The following is a 21969-nucleotide window of genomic DNA, read 5'->3' as shown; positions in this document are numbered from 1 at the left end:
TCATCCATTCCAAAAGATTAACTTTGTTTTCTAGTAAGAACAATTATTAACAAATATAAAAAAAAATATCAATACACAAATTGTACTAATATGATAATATATTTTTTAAAATATATGGAAATACACATGATAATATAAAAATTTAATCAAATCAATTAATTCTAGTAAAATCTGACATAATTAAATTAAATTAAATACAACTATATAACTCAAATACTTATATAGTTATAATTGATTGAATGATATATTTGATAATTAAATGTATGTTTTTTACCTTTTCAATCCTACAATTCATATAAAAAAAAGTCTATAAATAAATAAAAATTAATAAAATGTCTATAAATACAAATCAATTATATAGAAATTACTACCCTCATTTACTATAATTCCCTATATTTGTTTTACTTGAAGATAATAATTTTTTTACAGATAAATTTCTCCACATTTCTTCAACATACTCGATAATTTCCCTAAATCATAAGTTGATTTGTAAAACAAACTATTTTCATCCACCTCAGAATATGAACGTTCTACGCTGTTTGACATAAGATAAAAATACTTAAAATGTATTTATATTTAAGAAGAAAAGTGCATTTTTGATTTGAGAGGTGTTGTGAGAGTGTTTTGAGAGTGCATGAATGCATTTTTGATGGTTGATAGAAATAATAATGATGAGATAGTAGAATTGAAGGGAAGAGTTTCCATTATGGTCTGAAAAGACCTCTTAAATATTGTGATGAGTAAGTGAAATGAAACACAGAATTGCATTAGTTTTTCCTTTTTTCTTTTGCATCGAAATGGTCAAACGTCATTTATGTTCATAAATAGGGAAGGCAACCCCTCCAACCACGATATGCAGATTACAATTTTAAATTTCCAACTCTGCATGCTCATAGCTAGCTGTCACAACACTACAGAATGCTCAATGCACTACTAAATGCTGTAATAAATTCAAATCAACAATGGAACAATATTTCTTCAAGAACTATTTCTTTTACAATATAACTGATTTTTTTAGCTATATGTAAAATGGAAGGATAAAAGTGTTTTTTTTTTCCTTAAATTTTAAGGAAGTAGATAATATGAACCCTAACCTAATGAATGTGTCACAAATCATAACAACCATAATTAATATCCTTGAAATTGAAAGCAATGTTTGTTATGAAATCAACATTATAGGAATTTCGTAATGGTGTATAAGCAGTAGAGAGAGCAAGAGCAAAAATAACTTTCTAATTTAAAGAGAAGAATACAAAATTCATTTTCGTGTTTTTCGTTTAACTGCTGAATTTGAAAATCCAGCTTATGACAGCAAAAATTATTTGGCACGTAGCTACTTACTCAATATCCACCTGTTCTTGTGCGTTTATGGTTGTATCTCGTGGATGCACAAATACAGTACAAATACCATACCGCAGTATATTAAATTTTCTCTAATACTATAATTCTTTTTGCAAAATCAAATAATTTACGTTATATATAATTTTTTTTAGAAGTTAACAGGGAGCGCGTAAGAGCGTTTTGGAGGCGTGAATTGTATTTTGTATCTTTAAATAGAAACACGGATTCGAGTAGTATTTTGTAAATTTGTGAAAAAAGGAAATTAAAAAAAATGATGAATAATGACACAGATGGCAAAAGAAAAAGTACAAAAAAAAGAAATAAAAAAAAAACAAAATTCCTTGCTTAACAGCAGCTGCCAATGTGTTAAAACCAGACACGTCCTCTTCCCTTTTTTTTAGAAGATAGAAAAAAGAAGAAAAAAAAAGGAGATAGAGAGAGAGAGAGAGAAATTGAGACAGAGACAGTGATGAATGAATGAAAAATGAATCTGGTATAAGTAAGTCATAGATTTGTTTTTCTCAGAACTCTCTACCTCCCTCTCTTTCTCTCTCTGGAACTTCACTCCATCCTGGTTCCAGAGAAAACCGCGTACTCTTTAAAACGCACCAACACAAGAAAGAAAGAAAAACGCAGAACTCAAGAACATCACAAGAAATTCCAACAATGCCGTTTTTTCTTTAAGACCCTTTCATTTTCTTCCACCAAGAACCCGTTTTGCCACCCACCCATTACTCCAATGCTTCCCCTTCGCCTAGGTGCCGTCGTTTCCTCCCTCATTCTCTGCTTCCTCTTCCCCCCGTTCTTCTGCCTCGGAATCCGCTCTTTTCCGACCACCGAAGACGACGGCGCGTTTTTCAACTATGCGGAGGCACCGGAGTACCGAAATGGGGCGGGCTGCCCCGTTTCCTCGACCCACACCGCTTTCCCCTCGTGCGACCCCTCTCTGGTCCACATCGCCATGACCCTCGACTCCGGCTACCTCCGCGGCTCCATCGCCGCGGTGCACTCCGTTCTCCGCCACTCCTCGTGTCCGGAAAGCGTGTTCTTCCACTTCGTCGCGGCGGAGTTCGACCCGGCAAGCCCTCGGGTCCTGACCCGTCTCGTTCGGTCCATCTTCCCCTCTTTGAACTTCAAAGTTTACATCTTTAGGGAAGACACGGTGATTAATCTAATATCGTCTTCAATCCGACTAGCCTTGGAAAACCCGTTGAACTATGCGCGCAACTACCTCGGTGACATGCTGGACACGTGCGTCGACCGCGTGATCTACCTTGACTCCGACGTGGTGGTGGTCGACGACGTACGGAAGCTGTGGCGCGTGCCACTCACGGACGCGCGCGTGATCGGTGCGCCGGAATATTGCCACGCGAACTTCACGAAGTACTTCACCGACGAGTTCTGGAACGACCCTTTACTCTCTCGCGTGTTCTCTTCTCGAAAGCCTTGTTATTTCAACACTGGAGTGATGGTGATGGATTTGGTGCGGTGGAGGGAGGGGAACTACAGGAAGAGGATCGAGAACTGGATGGAACTGCAGAGGAAGAAGAGGATTTATGAGTTGGGCTCTCTGCCTCCTTTTTTGCTTGTTTTCGCAGGGAATGTTGAAGCCATTGATCATAGATGGAACCAGCATGGGCTTGGTGGGGATAACGTTAATGGTGTGTGTAGGTCCTTGCATCCTGGTCCAGTTAGTTTGTTACATTGGAGTGGAAAGGGGAAGCCTTGGGTGAGGCTTGATGAGAAGAAACCTTGTCCGTTGGATCGTCTTTGGGAGCCTTATGATTTGTATAAACCCAAAGAAGTGAGGGATAGGGTGAGAGATCAGAACTGGGGATTCTCTTCTTCTATTTTGGTTGGCTACGCTCATGATTTGTTGTGACGACAACGACGATGATGATGGTGATGGTGATTCTTTGGTACATTTGTTGTTCAGAGATTCTTTCTTAGCAGTGTACAGAACAGATTGAGTAGAAGGGATTGATTGGGGTTCTTCATTCTTTCTGTAGAATTTCTCTTTTCTTAAGGCGTTTAAAATTCTTGTGCTTTACAAAATATGAAATTTCGATTCTTTTTTCTGCTGGTGGAGGGTTCCATTGGAACGATTTTGGTGGGTGGGTTCAGTTCTTTGTATGGGACCATTGATTGTATGTGCCAAACAAAGTGAAGAAGAATAACAGACAGTTGTTCATTGTTTTATTTGGATTCGGTTTCTATCACCCTTTGTTTCCTTTCCTACCTGTGACTGTTACACTATTGAAGGATGAAGTGAAGTTTTAAACAAATATCGAACACTGCAAAATATGAAAAGTTATTGAATTCTCTTCTGGTGTATAAAGTAAAAATAAAAATTAGGATAAACATAGGGACTGAATAAATGAAAAGGAGAAAGAAAGAGGAAGAGGCACATTGGCACTTGTCATGTTGTGATTGAGAATTGATCACGGAATGAATTAAGAACTAAGGGTAAAGAAAGGGGGAAATAAAGTGTACATGAAAAGGGGTTTGAAGCAGTAGTAGGTTTGGTCACGGTTGTTTCCTTTGCCATGAGGAAACTGAAATTTGATGGCTAACAACAGCGATCGTTGTTTTCACATATCAACAACTTTAGACCCCACAACACAGCTAATGTTATTTGGAAAGTTCTTCGCGTAAGGATAAATCATTGCAATTTCATCTTCACTCGCAATTTTCTTCACAGCCGTCATGTCACCGAGTCTTCTCAACACTTCCATGAGAATCCAAGGAACGGATTCATAGGAATTTGTATAAGAATAACATTGATAATGCTAAATTATTGGTTTATACTTTACAGTATTATGCTACATAATTTTATTTATTTTTTTTTAAATTTCCGTTGTATGTGCCCTTTGTCCAACATGAAGTCATGGCTTGCAGTTCTGGTTTACCAAAGTTGACCACATGAGGTGTACCGTTACAATGTCTGTTTCAAATGAAATTAAGAAATTTCGCGTTTGCTTACTCAATTAAACTATTGGGACATTATTAATATTCTTAGTGCCAATTGCCAATTGCATTATTTGCCACATGTCTACAAAAACAAGTTCTATAAAAAATGATCGAGGAACAAAAAGTTAAACAGTTGAAGTTTACCAGAGCTGTGTATTTACTCAACTAAAATCTTAATGCCAAACTGTGATTTATTTTATTTTATTTTATTCGGGGATAAAAATAAGAAAAATGTCACATTGAAAGTACTATTAGCCTACTGTGCTACAAGAAGAATATCATGTATTGGAGGAATGAACATTAAAAATCCGAGTACAAAACATGTTGGCAATTGGCAATTGCATTGTTTGCGTCATGTCTGCAGAAAAAAATGACATCAAAGGACTATGATTGAGGAACAGAAAAGTAAAGTAGATACTGTAGTAGTATAAACAGAAGTAACTTTTGGTTTGGAAATATTCATAAGGGGTTTGAATTTATACACACTCCATTTTTCATGAACCTTACAAAAAAGGTGCCAGCTATATGAACTGTCTCAACAGATTAAAAACAGGAAAACAATCCAACCAAAGGGAGGAGGAGAAAAAGGACAATCATACATGACTGAGATCAGCCATCTGATTTTAATTTGATTATTAAACATGTAATGTAACATGACTGTGTTCGATGTCTCTTTCTTTTCATTTTAAATACGCAATCTGACATTTTAAATATGACAATCTAACACCATGTTCCCACCTAGAATCCCAAGCAAAATGCAATAAGAAATTAAAGCATATTGGTAACAATAGTTGTATCACCTCCATTACCACCATAATCAAGTAATCATCCTCCAAGGTTTCTACGAATGGTTTCCACTTCTCTGCCGGTAATTTGGAAACCCTTCTTGAGAATTTCATCATTAATAGAAGGCTTGCTAGCAAATGTTGCAAGTGATGCAATTTGTGCACCTGGGTTCTGGCTATTTAGACCAGAAAGAGCTAGTGCTGGTTCCCTTGAGTTACTATTGAACAAGAAATGTACCAGGCCCTTTGGGAACACAAATGACTCACCGGGCTTCAGGTTCTGGGTAAACACACGGTTATTCGTGTCAACAAAGCCCACAAGAAGCTGACCCTTGAGGCAAGTGGTCACTTCGGAGGCCCGTGGATGCGAGTGAGGTGGCACAATCCCATTCCCCGCTATATCAACCCGGACCAATACCAGGCCCAATGTGTTAAGCCCAGGAAGATTAACAGTGTTGGTGGCTGTGACACTGAAGCCGAATGGGTTACTAGTGTTACCATTCTTAGACAAAGCAGATGTCACAAAATGGGATGGTGAAACTTTATCTGGGTTGATACAAGGCACCCCATTAATAAAAAATTCACCTTTGTTATCAGCAACACAATAATCTTGAAGTGGGTCAGGGTCGGGTCTGGATTGGCCCAACAGAAGGGATAGGGTGAAGAAAAGTAAGTGAAAATAGTTTCTCATTTTTGCTACAATTGAGGAAACAAGTGAAAGGAAAATTATATGGTAGTTTGCATAAGCCAAAGCCAAAGTGTATGTATATATATAGTTGTAGAATAGAAAGAGAGAGCAGGTGGTGGATGCTGATATAGGTTTAACTTCCATGTGCATAGTGGGGTGTGGTGATTGAGTAGCTTAAGAGCATAGGATGAGGGAAAGAAAGGAAAAACTTAAAGTAAATGTGATCTAGTCATATTAAGCCACACAAGGTGTGATGTATAGGTTCTATTTCACTGAAAATGATTTTTGATTTTGATTAACCAACATGCTTTGTGCCATGCTTACCATTTCAAGGCCAAGTCCATTGCTTCTAATTTCATTCTTTATTTGGGCTTGGGCCCATTTTGGATCACCCCTCTGCAAATCAAACGCTGTCGTTTGAGGTAGTAGGGACCGATACGGCATCGTTTTTTGTTCTTACTTGAGGCGTAGGGGCTAGCACCTTATATTATACTTTTAGTTCAACCAATTCAATAATGGTCCACATGTAGTCCAAATGCTACATATTATAATAAATTTGGAGAGTCGTCACATGCAAACTTTCCACACGCGGCGCAAGAGTTCAGCTTGTGGCGATGTGGGCCTTTCTTCCTTGCCTTACATTGCATGGTTGATCTCATCCACGTATCTAACCATCACTGCATTGGGGTTAATGGGTCTCTTTCTTTGAACCATCTAGTATGGTGGGAGGAAAACAAAATTTAAGTGTGGTTGTGACTTGACTTGTTATCTCCTTGTTTTATTATTCAGTGCATGGTCACTTGTTTAATTGAAGCTATATAATTTGAGTAATTATTTGCTAAAAAGGGTATGGTATCTTTTTGTTTTTTTTTTACTTTGTACAAGGTTTTCCCTTCATCATTCTGTGTCCTTTCATTGTGTTGTGATCCCTGAAGTCTAATCCAAACTGATTCAACCTTGGCCCTCACTGGAAAGCAGTGGTACTTATTGGTATCAAAAGTTAAATCTTCTTTTAGGAACTGAGTACCAGTTGTGATATAGAAACCTCAAGTTACTTTGCATTTTGCTCTGAGTTTTGCTTTTGAGGCATGTTGGATTTTTTTATGATTGGTTTTTTGGTCTTAGGAGTTTCCTGAAGTACCACAAGCAGACAAAGGGTGTTGTTACTGTAGGAAAGTGAAGTAGAATTTGATGTGAAAGAAAAAAAATAAGAGTATTCTCTCACTCCAAATCCACATGCACATGTCCCTGCTATTCTCCTTTCTCATCATATGCTGCAAATTATTTTAGACTCTTTTTTTTTGTCCCATTGTGAGGACTCTTACTCCTGGTCTTTTCAGTGAGATATCCAGGAATGATTATTCCCCAATTGCTAGTTTACAGGCCATACTGTGCATAGCTTCTGTGTTGAAGTAGTAATTTACTTCCATGGGTGAATTTCTTGTGGATGCAACAGTGTTTGAAGATAAGGTAAACTCATTTGTCATTAAGGTTCTTTCATATTAGAAATTGATTATTTTTTATTATCGTTATTGTAGCAAATCTGTCTTGCTCTCTGCTTGTATCACATCCAAATTTATGATTGTTGAAATCCTGTGCTCTTTTTTGGTGTTGTTTGTGAGTTGTCTCTGTGTTGGTTGTCTGCAATTATGCACAAAAGTTTTTGTTTTTTCCCCTGATGTTGAAGCAGATGGGAGAAAGTGCTGCTTCCAGTCCTCCTCTGCAAGTGTCTGTTTCATTTGGGAGATTTGAGAACGATTCCTTGTCTTGGGAGAGATGGTCCTCTTTCTCTCCTAACAAGTACTTAGAAGAAGTCGAGAAGTGTGCCACACCTGGATCAGTGGCTCAGAAAAAAGCTTACTTTGAAGCCCATTACAAGAAGATTGCTGCCCGGAAAGCCGAATTGCTGGCTCAGGAGAAGCAAAGGGAAAAAGATTCTTTCAGATCAGAAGATCAAGTTGAAGTAGATCTGGGTGGTAATACTGATGCAGAGCTTGATAAATCCGACACTCAAGATTTCAATGAAGGGGTTACGCAAGAAACCAGTTCTGTTGGTGAGATCCATAGGACCCATGATAATGATTCTGAGGAGGAAGTTGCAGTTTCAACAGGTTACCATGGTTCACCAGTTGAGATGGAGAACAAGGAACTGGAAAGTAGATCACATAGTTCGTTCCAGATGGATGAACCTGAAGATGTATGCATGAAACATGAAGAAAGTCCTAACATTGAAGCTGAAGATGTGAAAGAAATTTCCCACGTCGTGTACAAGGAGACAGGAAAGGCTTCAGAAGTCGAAGCAAACGATGTGAAATTGGTTCATCCAAAGGAATCTAAGGTTTGATTTAACTCATATATCCATCAGATTCATGTTCTTTTTAAGGGTTGGCAATCTGGTTAGCCTGATTTTAATTTCTCTCCCTCTTATTTGGACAGGTTACCTCTGTGAACAAGGGCAGCAATGCAGCCAAGACAAAGAAGAAACCAATGCTATCCACTTCTAAGGCATCCCAGATTTCCACACCAAGAAGTTCAAAGCCTGCATCAACTCCTACCAAAACAGTAACACCTGCTTCTTCAACTAAAAAGGGAAGTTCTCCATCTTTGTCAAGGAGGCAAATTACTTCTAGTGGGGAGAGCAGAAAATTTGCTAACAAACCTTTGCACATGTCTCTGAGCTTGGCTCCAAGTAATCCTGATCCAGCTCCTCAAGCTACCATGAGGAGATCTTTAATCATGGAGAAAATGGGGGATAAGGACATAGTCAAACGAGCATTTAAGACATTCCAGAACAGCTTCAACCAGCCAAAAACTCCTGGTGAAGACAAATCTTTGATTAAGAAGCAGGTAATTGAAAAATCTTTATGAACTACTGTTCATCATTGACAAATGTTTTTTTATACAGTGCAAATAGTACTATATAACTGTACAAAATCATATTGATTTAAAAATGTTTTCTTCTTTATTTGCTGGGCAGGTTCCTTCAAGAGGGATCGTGTCAAAGGTTCCAACACCTACGCCTTTGAGGAAAGAAAATGGACGGTAAATTTTTTAATCTGCTCTGATAATGAGTTTTCATTGCACTAGTTTCTTTTCCTTTATGTATATTTCGTAGTCCTTTTCTCTTTGTCGCTTTCATCCTACTGGTGCGCTTAAGATTACCATTTGATGAGGTATTTTTTTGTTGGTAGCTTTCTTTGGGAGAATTTTTAGCAAGAAAACTACGGATATTGTAGAAAAGAGGAGGAAACGTAGAGAGTTATTGTTATGCAAATTGATTCAAATATATTTTATAACTTGTGATTTTGTCTAACACATCTATTGTAGTTTCAATTGAAATTTCTCCTTAAGTTGAAATTTTCTGTATATGACCCTCGCGAAGTTGTTTTTGAATAGGTCAACTAAGGTTGGGAGTGCGGATAAAAGTGGAAATGTTGTACGAACTACTTTTGGCCCAAAAAGTGACATCAGAGCAGAGAGAGGAAAAGAGGTAGGACAAGCTCTTGATATTTGAGTATTACATTTAACAGGGAATATTCATAAGATTATGATATGAGAGTTCAACCAACCAACTTATGCCTTTCGACTTTCTATTTCTTAATCAGTCTTCAAGAAAAATAGAGGAAAAATCTAATGCAAAAGAAGTAGAAAGAATGCGTCTTCAATCAAAAGTAAAGGTAAAAATGCACTCTTTGTATCCTACATTCCATCTTGCCTTTGGTTTCACTTAAGTGTATCTGCATATATCTAGTGTACTAGGAAAAATGCCAGAAACACCCTCTTTTGAATATATTCCCTGCTGTCAACTGATATTTATTGGAAATCACAAAACCTTGTGAGTGCTACTTATTAAAGAAACTTCGCTTATGTTATGAGTTAATAGTTTTTAAGAAAATTTAACCAATAATAAAGTATTTGTTAAACAATGTACTCCAACACTCATGATGCTAAGGTACTAATAAAAAATGGGCATTGCTATTTTGATCCATAAATGGCTTGCCTGAACTCTGTGTGCATCAAACACAGGAGGAAAGAAAAGAGGCAGAGATGACAAGGTCAAAACATAATGTCAAAGGGACATCCACACCAGCTTCTTACCGTGGTCAAAAAGTAGTAAAAAGTCGTTCAGAAAAGGTACAAGTTGTACATTTGATCTGATATATGTACCCTAAATAAATTTGTAGTTTATGTTTGTCTGCAAACTGTTTCTTAAATTCTTACCTTCTTTTTCACTTTGGGGTAATGATTGATTATTTCTTTTCTTTATATTTAATGCTGTAAAGCAATATGTAAAACAGCTACTATTGATTGCATTCTGTTTCTAGAGACACAAATACAACTGTAAATTATTAAAATAATAAAACTTAAATTTTAATTGAAGTAAGCTGAAACTTGTGTTCCTCAACTTGGTCCGGTGATTGTTGACAAGGGAGATCAATGTGACCTAGTTGTTTTGTTTTGCTGTAAGAATGAACCTGTTTCTTGACAAATGAGCAATGTGGTTGATGGTCATACTAGAGATGATAATAAAAGTTCTTGTTTACATCATTTCTAGGATTACAGTATCATTAAGAATGAATGATACCAATGTTCGCTGGTATATTTTGTCAATTAACCTCAACTATTTCCTGTCAAGCCATATAAATAATGTTCTTAGGTTCCTAAACTCAACAACACAGAGACATTCAGACAAAATCTAGGCATTGAAGATGGCTTCTGGTTTTTTCCTCAAATATATTTGTTGACTGCATATTATGTTAAATTAAATGAGTTTTGAGGCATGATTTGTATTTTACTGTAGAATTTTTTTGAAGTGAAGCTATGTAGTAGTGCGCCTTACTTTTGATAACTCTATTAATACTACTAATGTGCTATATCAATTATTTATACACATCAATACGTACCAAAGGAAAAAAAAAAGAGTGGGGGAATGCCAAAGATGCGATTAAAGGAAGGCTTATTCCATTAACTGTTATTTGTCATTTCAGGGTGATGCTAAAAGTAAAAGTTAGAATCCTCGGTGGCCCCACAAGTGAAAAAGGTGAAGAAGGAGAAAAGGTTAAATACCCCATGGTGGTAGACCTGTATGTTCAAAGGAAATGTTTGTGAAAACAGCTCAATGCTGTGATATTCATGTTTGGTAAGCAACAGTGGATCAACCTAAATGGGAGCTTATGAACATTATGAGGAGAAGGAGGAAGGAGTAGGCATCATTTATTGATGATAATTTTCTTCCTTGCAGCCCTCTAGGCACTGTGTTGATTAGGAAATAGTATTGTATAATGTATGTAATGTAAGAAATGCAAATATCTGTTGTCATTGGTTGCATTATTATTCTGCTTCTCTACCCGTCCTATGTGGGTGATTGATATGGTTTTTAACGTGTTGTAGACCATGTATCCCTAAGAAGCTAAGGTGATATAAACGTTGTCTAAAGTTCAACTCGCCCATCTCCCCCATTCACATGCAATGATGCAAGACTTTGTTACATTGGGAAACATGATTGAAGAATTTTCAGAACCAAGGAACAACACTAATTAAGTGGGATACACAAAGCAGATTAATTTCAGTATCAAGTTTGACATATGTTCTCTCCAATATACACTAATTAGAAATAAATATTGCTGGATATGCTCCTATACGAGGAAGAATTCTTATGCTAGCAACTTGAAAATTTGAACTTGTACCATAGGCTCCCTCTCCTACTTTTTGCCTTTTGTTTTTTTATTATCCTTTCTTTTTCTCCCCTTTATTTTAGTTTATAAGAAAAAACCTGTATAACTGCGTACAGTTATGGAGTTGTCGGATAATACTTTTGCATGTACACAAATGCATGCATAAACAGGAAGGTACAATTATCACTGAAAATATAAAACCGCACAACCTTTATAATACAGAGGAAACTTGCTGAAAGAAACTTGCAGATATAATTGTAAGCGGGAATTCAATCTATGAATGTCTTCTGACTATGCAGACAAGATAGTAATGTCAAATTTGTCGTGTATTTTGCGGAGGAAAATCTCATTGTCTTGATGAATAATGTTAAAAAAAAATCATTGAAGACATAAATTCATTTGTCCATCCTATCTACGTTGGTCTATTAGTTCATGCGCATGGTCAGTGACTTTTTGAGCAATGCTAAGTCAGCTTCTCTGGTGTCATATCTCTGATAAATAAAAGAAAATCCATTCGTCGAACTTTCAATTCAAATACAATAGAAAATGAGAAGAAACGGAGCACGTTATGGACTTCTGGTTGATAACAAAAGAATCCAAGATCTATATATACACATGAGACTTAAAATGCTCAAGAACAATAGTTATCTGTACAAGTGACACGTACATTTAGAGGTTAAAATTTGGAAAATTGTTAACACTACAAGAATGGTTTTAGCTTCCGAATTTGACAGAGACAAACTGGCCGTATCAATGCAAAAGCACACACTCCCTCATAGTATTTTCAAACCTCCAATGGTTAGCACTTTGCTGCACAAGATCCTCTCACCACAAACTGGGAGCTATTTCATTCTTATTTTGAATGAAACAAAGCGAGTGATGTTATCATTTCGATGACATGCAATGTTATCCAAAGTCCTCTGTGCTGGTACCTCTGCAGACTATTACAGTGTTAGACTTAATTTACCTTAGGTGTCTTCCTCTTCTGCATGTTACGAGCAATCTCAATGCATGCTTGATCAACCATTCCCAGAAAATCCTTAACTATGACAAATAGATAAAGATTATCTACACTATCATTTGAAGCTCCTCCTTGATAATAATCTGTTGTTTTTTTCACAATTTTCATCACCCTTGTTTGCTCTTCCCTCACTAATCTCAATTCTTCCTCAGCATTTTCAAGAAAACGGTTCATTTCTCTCCCAAAGTTCCCTCCCATATCACTTCCACACTCGGAAACAAGTTCTCGAATTTTAAGAATCCTCGCCGAGAGCGATGAGATTGAACCAACAAAACTTTTGTAATCTGTAACCGCAGCTTTCTTCACGTTGGAAAACTCAGAACTGATCCCTCCCACAACTGGCAATCCTAGTGTTATATATTCCCTTTGTCTTTGTTCATTTGAAGAAGGAGAGTTCTGAGACGCTCCACTGTTGTTACTATTCATGCTGCTACTACGACTCAAACTGCTATTGCGGTTCAGAACAGCACGTTTTCCTTCAGAACGAACAACTTCTTCAACCACAAAGTGAAGCAATGTGGTTTTTCCATCAGTGCTCTTGACATCAGAGAGCTTTCTTAGAGAATCCAAGTTGAAAGCTTGAGCATTACCCCTCTGAGTGCCTGCATTCATGCGATTTCCAGCCTTAAGCACTGCTTCAAGAAGTTTCACAAACATTCCTTGGTTTCGAAGCTCCTTGCACCCCATCTCAAGGGTCTGCAGAAACTCCTTTATTTCTTGAATGTCAGAGTCATAATTCAACCTGAATAGCAAGGCATTCAATCGCTTAAATGCTGAAGGAACAGCTTTGAGAATGTAACGTAAGAAAGATTCGGCTTCAGCAAGTTTTGAAGGGTCTCCTTCATACGCAAGTACAAGTGATTGCTCTTCTTCTGTTGGGGCTACCCTACCAAGCTTTTCAATGGTTTCTATGTTAAGGCCTTGACCATCAATGAGCGCGTCAATAATCTCTTTACGAGAAACTGTCAGAGATTTCAAAACAATAGCAATGTTTTGTGATTTTCTTGGGTCAAGAAGGAAGGCATTTGATGATTGAGCCAAAGCATCCCTGCTAGAACTCGTTGAGTTATTTTCTTTGGGGGCACTATCATTTCGGTTGGTGGCGATTAACCCGAAGAGAGATTCCATAAGATCATCATCAACCCTGTAGTTTAATAAATCATCAACCAATGCTAAAATGGAGGAATCAAAATTTAGATATTTACAAAATCTAGTATACTAGGATTACCTGAAAGAACCACGGTCTATTTTGTCCCACACCATAGAGTGATCAAGGTTGGTATTCACCTTATCCCAATGTAATGGCTTAAGTTTTACCTCAGGTGAAGTGTCTCCTTGCTTACTTGTGGTACCTGCTGTTCTTTCAATAGGATTAGGTGGCGGTTTTGATGACGACTTCAAACCACTTGCCTTTGGCGGAGGAGGTGGTGGTGCAGGACTCTTTCTTGGAGGGATTGGTGGAGGAGGAGGAGGAGGTGGTTGTGGCGAGTTCTTTTTATCTAGGATTGGTGGAGGAGGTGGTGGTGCTGATGCTGGTATTGGAGCTTCATTCTTTTTATCAGGTACTTTTGGAGGGGCTATTGGTGTTGCAGAATTTGTAATGTTCGGAATTGTTGAGAAAAAAGTGGAGAGTGGTTTTGGTGATGAAGGGGTAAAGGAAGGAGAAGATGGTTGTGTAGGAGAGCCTCCAACTGATGATGAAGGAACAGTGGGAGGAGGAGCAGGAGGTGGAATTCTCATGATTGTGTAGGACTCTTCTGGAAGAAATATGTTCATGTGGGAAGTTGAAGATCTCTCTCTAAGAGGAGTTTCTTGAATGGATTCAGTTCTTTTCCCTGGATTTCCCTCATGATCATCTTCTTTATCTTTGGGGCTATCCAAAACCTCCCTTTGGAAACCCTTTTCTGGCATTTTTTTACCTTCAAGTTTTCTCCAATAAATAACATCCAAACCATCCTCATCAAGGATCAGTCCCTTCACGTTTCCTTCCATTCTCTCAAACACCTCTACCTGAGGTGCAACACGCCTATCTACAGCAGAAGCGGCGTTCTTTATTGTCTCCTTTCTCTTCCTTGTTCTGAAGCACCTTCTAACCAAGAAGAAAACCAAACCAGAAACAACAAGAGTGCTTGCTGCAGTTGCAGCTACTGCTGTTCCTACCTTACTGTTCGATGAAGAGGCTTTTGTTGCAGCCACTGGTCCTGATGACGGTGGTGATGCCTGAGGCTCTGACGGTGCATCAGGAGGTTGGATTGGGAGGGGTGGTTCTGAAGTTTGTAATGGATAAAATGTTTCAATATTCTGAGGATTATTGATCTGGCAATAGCAGGTTGGTATTACAAAGCCTTGCAAAACAACAAGGCTCACAAGAAGAAGAAACATCATGTTCAAAGACACGAATACTGGGGAGCAAAGATTACAAATACAATTAGGTTTCCACAAAATTAGATATTGTGCTTGATGATCATTGCAAGTTTTTGTCCTTCATTGTCTTGCGCTATTGGTTTTGGTAGCTGAAAATTTCAAAAGAAGTAATCAAGTTAAATATTATTAGGCTTCCAGGTGCATTCCAATTTGACATGGCAATGACCAACATGACCCTTACCCTGAAGTGAGTAAATGCTGCAGTTTAGGATGGTTTAGTCATTTAGCACTTGCATTAAAGATTTGGTCATGCTTTGAAATGCACAAGTGGAAACAGATTTACAAAGTCAAACATTCTACATTCTTATTAAGGTACAGGTTTGAAGTGGTACAAAGGGTTTTTCAAATGCCATAAATGTGTCAGTACAGCAATTTTAAAAGTCTGACTTAGCTTTTTTATACAAACGTGATTATGAAATACTAGCAGCCTTTCATAAATTATTGATTTAAAAGCTCAAAAATAAGGGTAACTACCAATTCCATTGTAAAGCCTTTAGCTGCAGGATTAGTTGACTCATGAACCTCACCAAATTTGGTTGACTTAATGGTCTTGCTAAGGCCAACCCCATCTTCAATATTCAGTATTCAAGAGAGTGGCCTAACAATAAGGTGCAGTGGTTGAACAATGTAAATAGGGTGGCATACATTAAGACAGTACCTTCTTCATTCATATATATATATGAATATGACATGTAAATATCTAAACAAATAATTGGAAAAAAAAACTTTAACAATATATAGTTTATTATAAATGATTTATAGTTAATTTATGTTTTCTCATTTGTCAAATTAAGAATATGAAGGTCAACTTTTGAGGAAATTGTGATTGAAAAACAAAATATATTAATGCCCTCCAATTTAGCAGGTATTATAGGTAAAATTATTTCCTTCACTTCTTAATCTTAAATAATTCGATTGGACCAGTATACAAAATTTTAAAGTCGTTTTGTCAAATTGTTCTTTCTCCATTTCTAAGTTTATACATTTTTAATAGCTTCACAATATTACCTATGAAATAAAAAGCTTGTAAAGGAAAAAGTTTGTGATAAGAAAAACTCAAATTTTCAGAGTTTTTGTTACGGTTAAATGATCTTCTTAGAATAATTCATCCGATTCAAGGATTAAGTTTAATAAGAGTAACTTAGTATCTCTAAGAGTAACTTGTTCTAACTTATTTTTCTTTAACTTTAAGTAATTCATATACATGAGATCCATTGTAAAATACATGAGATCCTAATCAAACAATTACCATCTATGAAACCTATCAAACAATCACATTATGATGACTTTCATAAGAAGAAGAAAAATATTATGAAACAATAATATAGGTGTGAGAAACTTACATTGAGATTACATTTACCTCTTACAACAATTTTCAAGGATTGATATATATAAATACATTTTGTGTTTCTAATAATCTTTTCCTTTGTTTTATTTATATTTCTGATCGAATGAGAAGTAAGTGTGTGTTTAGTATCTCAAAGTTTAAACTTATTAATTTCATTTTGTTGGATTTTCTTCAAATTAGTCGATGTCTTGTCATTAATGGCAATTTGACAATTTGATAAAGCAATTACATCAATAGATAAATGCATGTAAATTTACAAAAATGGGCATTTCGTGGTCAAAATGGTATGAAGTCTCTAAGGAGATATACAAAATTAGTTAAACCTATTAATCTGCCACTTATTCTTTTCAATTACATCAAAGTCGTTAATCTGCCACTTATTCTTTTCAATTCAAATAAAATGTAAAGAAATCATACACTGGGTTGATAACTTTAGTGTATTTTATTTAAACTAAAATTGCTTTTCAAAAATGATAATTAATACTTTTTATAAATAAGTATACACATATATATAATTTAGAAATTGTTTAAAATTACATGAACCGAATAAGAATGTTGTGAATTTTTTTATTTTATAGATAGATAATATGAAAAAAAAAATTGTCTTATTTAAGAAAATCACATATAAATTGAAGAATTAAAGCTAAATTTTATTTTGAAAAAAATAAACTTACCTTAAATCAAGTTTTGATATATTAAAAAAATATATGAAGTATTTTAAATAAATCTAATTAAAAGTAGGTTATGCAATAAATTTAGTACTTTCTAAATATTGTTAAAGTTAAAAATATTTTTGTTGTTTTAAAAAAAATTGAAATTATGTTTGTGAAGTAACGTTAGGGTTGATATGATTATAAATAAAAGGGGTAGTGTTTAAACAATATCTATAAAATAATAAATAAGTACAAGTTATACATGTTTAGAAAATAGAAATGTAGGAAAAGTTGTCATCTATGAGAAGTTGTGCCACAGGGTGGTCTTCTTTGTTGTCTTCGTGGTCGTCCTTGTGGGTGTTGTTGGATGGAATGGTAGGACGGGCAGGAGGTGGAATGTCATCATGTCTTCGACTTCATTTTCATCATTCTGATTTCTGGACACTTGTGAAGGTATTTTTGGTCTCTAATACTACATGGATAACATTCGATTGTAGACAGATTGGGGGGTCATGGTAGAGGTTGCAAAGGGATTTGATGGACTAATAATAAATTATTGTTGAGATGGAAATGTTGAGTAGTTGAAAGGTGGTTGATGAAATGACGATTGGAATGACATGTGAGGTTGATCCATATATCCGAACAACTGTATCGGGTACCCGGTGGATGAAAAGACTGTTGTTGAAACGATTCAACATGAGAATAAGACCCAACATGATGTTGATAGTGAGGTTATATGTAGTTTCCGGTGGCATATCATATTGTTTTGAAAATATGTGTTAATTTTGGACGAGTCAATAAAGAATAATAAATGATTTTGGATGAAATGACGAGCCAATGTTATCATGATTAAAGTTTATTTCGTGATCGAGCGCATGGTACAAATAAACCAATACAACTGACCCCAACTATAATTTCTAACATTGTTCAAGTCAGGAAACAATATATGTACATTAAATGTACCTTACTACCTAAAGTATCAAGCATCAATAGGCTTCCAATAAGTGTTAATATGTGTGCTTGAGCATGTTAAGCAATAACATCGTCGGTTGCATGATGTGACAGTTCCTTAAGCCAAGACAATGTAATTGCATTTTCTTTCACTGGTGTAGCGGGTCGTATAAAATCCTAGCAACTGCTCACACAAAGACCTTGTTAATGATATTCATAAGACCATAAAAAAATATTCATATGTAATAATATAACATAATATAAAAATAGTCATAAAATTGCAAAACAAAATCTCTTTTAAAGGTTTGATGTATTTCAACATTGTAAATACTATTTCTTATTCACTTTTTAGATGTATAAAACAAACATATAAATTGTCTATTAAAATATTTTGAAGCATAAACACGTTATGATAAATTTTGCTCACTTACTCCATGCAAAAATCATTCACCAATAGCCATTACTTTAAACTTATGCAAAAAAATTAAATGACAATATCATACCAAATACGCAAAGAAAGAAATAACCTATAAAACTGCGTCAAGACAATATCACAACACCACGACTACGAATTTCAACTTCAACCGGATGAGGTATGTTAACTTGGCATAACTAGGAATTGAAAATTGAAGGTAAATTGGAGATGGTACGTTTCTTATAGTTATGAACTTTAAAGAAGATGGAACTTGGCACAACTAAGAAATTCATAATTTTTTGGCACGCCTAATAAGGATTTCAGTGTGGTCACAACGTTGAGGTATGAGCCTATTTAAAGTGAAATTTTTTAACATATTGTAACCACATTTGAATTGTTGGATCCTCATTCTAACCACCCTTAATGCTAAAGTTGCAATCTCCACTTGCACCAGTGAATGTTAAGTTTGAATTCAAACTTAGTGTGTCAGGAAATCTTTGAACACCATTGTTCAATTGTTGTACCCATCTCAGCAAAGTAGGAATTGTTGTAGCCATGTGAGGAAAGAAACGAGGTGGTGCACACAGTCTCACAAAAGTCGCTAACAGTGTGTGAAACTTCTTCATTGCGTGCCCTATGATATGTGGTTCGATGCATACATCATGATGGAGGGTGCAAATTGTGTGTTTGTTTTCAAGTATGAAGAAGGAGGGGGGAGGAGGGAGTGAATGTTTTTTTTATTTGTTTCAATGGTTTTGAGAGTGGGGGAGTGGATGGGGGAGAGGGTGGGGAATTTTTTTTTCATTTTTCACACAAATAAAGAGATTTGTGGGAATTCATGTAGAATTCTTGTATTTTACCCAAATACTCTTGTGCATGCATTTTATACAAAATTAAATATTACATAAATTTATTTATAATTTCAAAAATATTTAATTATACTATTAATAACAACATATAATTATAAATAATGAAAATAAAAAAAAATTATAATATCAATTAAACATATATAATTACATAAAATAACAAATGAATATAATAATAAATATTATTTTTCATAAATTTTAATTTATTTAATAAATTTATTTCAATTTAACACAAAAAATATTTTCTATTATATATATTTTAAAAATATATATAAGTAATTATGGATATTATATATTAGAAAAATTTAATTAATTCAAACCTACACAAAATAATCATAATTCATTATTCAAATATTTTTTAATAACAAAGATAAATTTGTAAACTTACAATAAACCATCCTCACAAATTCACTCCCTCCCCTCCCCACAAATCCTCTCATCAATCCAAACACAGTTAGTAAATTCTGAAGACAATGAGAGATAAAGAAAATTGATGCACAATGTACTTGTTTGTCAAAAAATCTTTCGGAAGACCATTTTAATTTGGACTCAACCGATATTGCGTCCATGATGCTTACTTCAGTAAAAGCAAATGCCTCAATCCCAATTAAAAGCTTAATTGCAAAAATAAAATATTTGCATGGCTTTACTATCACATATAAAAAAGCATGGTTAGGAAAACAAAAAGCTCTTACTATGACGTTTGGCAATTGGGAACAGTCTACAATGATCTTCCTAGATGGTTGGAAGCAATAAAAGAAAGCAATCCACGGATAATTGTGCAATATATTGTTTCTCCTTATATGATTGAAGGTGCTCAAGACAAATCTTATAACACGTTGGATCGCGTGTTTTGGTCTTTCTAAGCCTTGTATTGACGATTTCAAGCCCATTGTACAAGTTGATGAGACATTTCGAATTGGAAGATATTGTGAAAAATTGTTGACCGCAATTGCTCAAGATGGGAATCAGAACATATTTCCATTGGCATTTGCAATTATTGAAAGCGAGACTTAAGAGGCCTTGATCTGGTTCTTACAATTATTACGACAATATGTGACACCTCAACCGAATTTGTGCATGATTACTGATAGAGGAACCAATATAATTTCAACATTACAATTTGAAGAAGTTGGATGGGAAGGAGACAACCTCGTTCCTGTGTATTGCATACGACATATCACAACGAACTTCAACAAAAAATTCAAAAATGTTGAGCTCAAACGACAATTGATTAACATGGGTAATAACATTATTTACCTTCCCTCATACATAATTACAATCGATTACCATTCAACTAATTTTATTTACTTCTTTATGACAACTTATGAGATGAAACAACCCACTGTACAGGCAAAGTTATCTACTATGCGATCTGAATTCAAGCAAATAGTTTCTTGGATAAATGCAGACTATTAGAGAAATGGACTCAGGCATACGATGGGGGAAAGATGTATGGCCACATGACCACAAATCTAGCGGAATATATTAACTTCATGCTTAAGGGAACTCGTTCCTTGCCTATTTTCGCTTTGGTTAAGGCAACTTTTGAAGAAAAAAAACATGGTTTGTGGAACGAGGCTTCAACATAGACATCATGTTACACGCTAGTGATTATTATTTAGAAGATAGCACAACATTACTAAAAAAATCAACAAGATTCAGTTGTGTTTTGTGGAAATGTTTAATGGAGATAATTCTGAATTTGATGTCAAGAATTAGCCACCTCCAATATGGTTGATGACCTCAGTCATATACAGTTAGATTAAATGATTGGTGATGTGATTATGGCCACTTACAAGCTCTTCGACTTCTTTATCGTCACGTTATTGTCATTTGTTTCGCTTGTCATTTACAAATGACGACATTTGTTGATCCAGTTTACAGTCCCCACACGATTAAAAAGGCATATCAAGTTGAATTTCATCTCGTTCGAAACGAGGATTATTGGTATACTTATAGATCAAATTTCATTCTTGACCCCCACATGCGACACAAAGATTCGGGACAACCAAGTACAACTCATTTGCATAATGAAATGGATCAACCAATTTAGAACAAGCCAAAAAATGTTCTTACTATCACAATGAAGGTCACAACAAAGAAAATTATTCATTTAGACAGTAGAATCATCTTTTGTAATGTTGTTTTCATTAAATATTTTAATATCATCTTCTTTTAGTGACTTATATTTAATAATTTAATTTATTTTTAATACATTTATTTTAGCATAAATACATGTATACTATTACTTTTATATATTATACTATCTATATAATATATACTTTCATTAACATTCATATTATATCATCTAAAAAATTATACATAAATCATATCCCATTTATTTATCATTGTATCAATCCTAAAATGTAATTCACAAACATAATTTATTTAAAAAAAATTAAACTTTAATAATATTTAAAAAATAGTCAATATATTTAATTTATCATACAACTTATTTTTAACCCTGTTTATTTAAAATACTTCATATACATTTTTAATATATCAAAACTTGATTTAGGGTAAGTTTATTTTTTTTGAAAAAAAATTGTTTTAATTCTTCAACTTTATATATGATTCTTTTAAATAAAACAATTAATTTTTTATATTATCTATAAAATAAATTATTTCAAAACCTTCTTATTCAAGTCATATAATTTTTTTAAAAAAATATTATTATATATTTTTATTATAAAAATATTAATTATCATCTTTTAAAATAAAATACACTAAAATTTTCAACTCTCATTGTATGATTTCTTTACATTTTATTTGAACTGAAATTGACAATTCAACTGATGACTTTAATTAAAAATAAATAAAGGTAAATAA

At 34.8% G+C, this 21969-nt stretch overlaps 4 protein-coding genes across 5 annotated transcripts; 2 read left to right on the top strand and 2 right to left on the bottom strand.

Moving 5' to 3' along the window:
• Positions 1-1721: 1721 nt before the first annotated feature.
• On the top strand, positions 1722-3540 carry LGT8 (glucosyl transferase family 8). Its single transcript, XM_068612073.2, has one exon. It carries the CDS (start codon positions 2081-2083, stop codon positions 3221-3223), a length of 1143 nt encoding a protein of 380 aa, XP_068468174.2. The 5' UTR covers positions 1722-2080; the 3' UTR covers positions 3224-3540.
• Positions 3541-4717: 1177 nt separating this feature from the next.
• Positions 4718-5876, bottom strand: GLP7 (germin-like protein 7). Its single transcript, XM_068612074.2, has one exon. It carries the CDS (start codon positions 5785-5787, stop codon positions 5137-5139), a length of 651 nt encoding a protein of 216 aa, XP_068468175.1. The 5' UTR covers positions 5788-5876; the 3' UTR covers positions 4718-5136.
• Positions 5877-5894: 18 nt separating this feature from the next.
• Positions 5895-11226, top strand: LOC137810684 (neurofilament heavy protein). Of its 2 annotated transcripts, XM_090298281.1 has the most exons (9): positions 6505-6631; positions 6910-7254; positions 7475-8122; positions 8221-8631; positions 8762-8826; positions 9181-9274; positions 9390-9461; positions 9811-9918; positions 10773-11226. In XM_090298281.1, the coding sequence occupies exons 2-9, from the start codon at positions 7213-7215 to the stop codon at positions 10794-10796; spliced, it is 1464 nt and encodes a 487-aa protein (XP_090154407.1). In that variant the 5' UTR covers positions 6505-6631; positions 6910-7212; the 3' UTR covers positions 10797-11226. The 2 variants fall into 2 exon arrangements, with proteins under 2 accessions (XP_068468173.1, XP_090154407.1); XM_068612072.2 differs by having other exon boundaries at positions 5895-7254.
• Positions 11227-12039: 813 nt separating this feature from the next.
• LOC137810683 (formin-like protein 4) lies at positions 12040-14995 on the bottom strand. Its single transcript, XM_068612071.1, has 2 exons — positions 13709-14995; positions 12040-13624 (listed from the first exon to the last, which is right to left on the bottom strand). Exons 1-2 carry the CDS (start codon positions 14863-14865, stop codon positions 12418-12420), a joined length of 2364 nt encoding a protein of 787 aa, XP_068468172.1. The 5' UTR covers positions 14866-14995; the 3' UTR covers positions 12040-12417.
• Positions 14996-21969: the final 6974 nt, after the last annotated feature.

This window comes from Phaseolus vulgaris, chromosome 2 (assembly GCF_051622355.1).
Source record: "Phaseolus vulgaris cultivar YP4 chromosome 2, ASM5162235v1, whole genome shotgun sequence".
Classification (NCBI taxonomy): Eukaryota; Viridiplantae; Streptophyta; class Magnoliopsida; order Fabales; family Fabaceae; genus Phaseolus; species Phaseolus vulgaris.
Note: the sequence above shows the minus strand (reverse complement) of the source record. Positions and strands in the feature narration are given on the sequence as shown.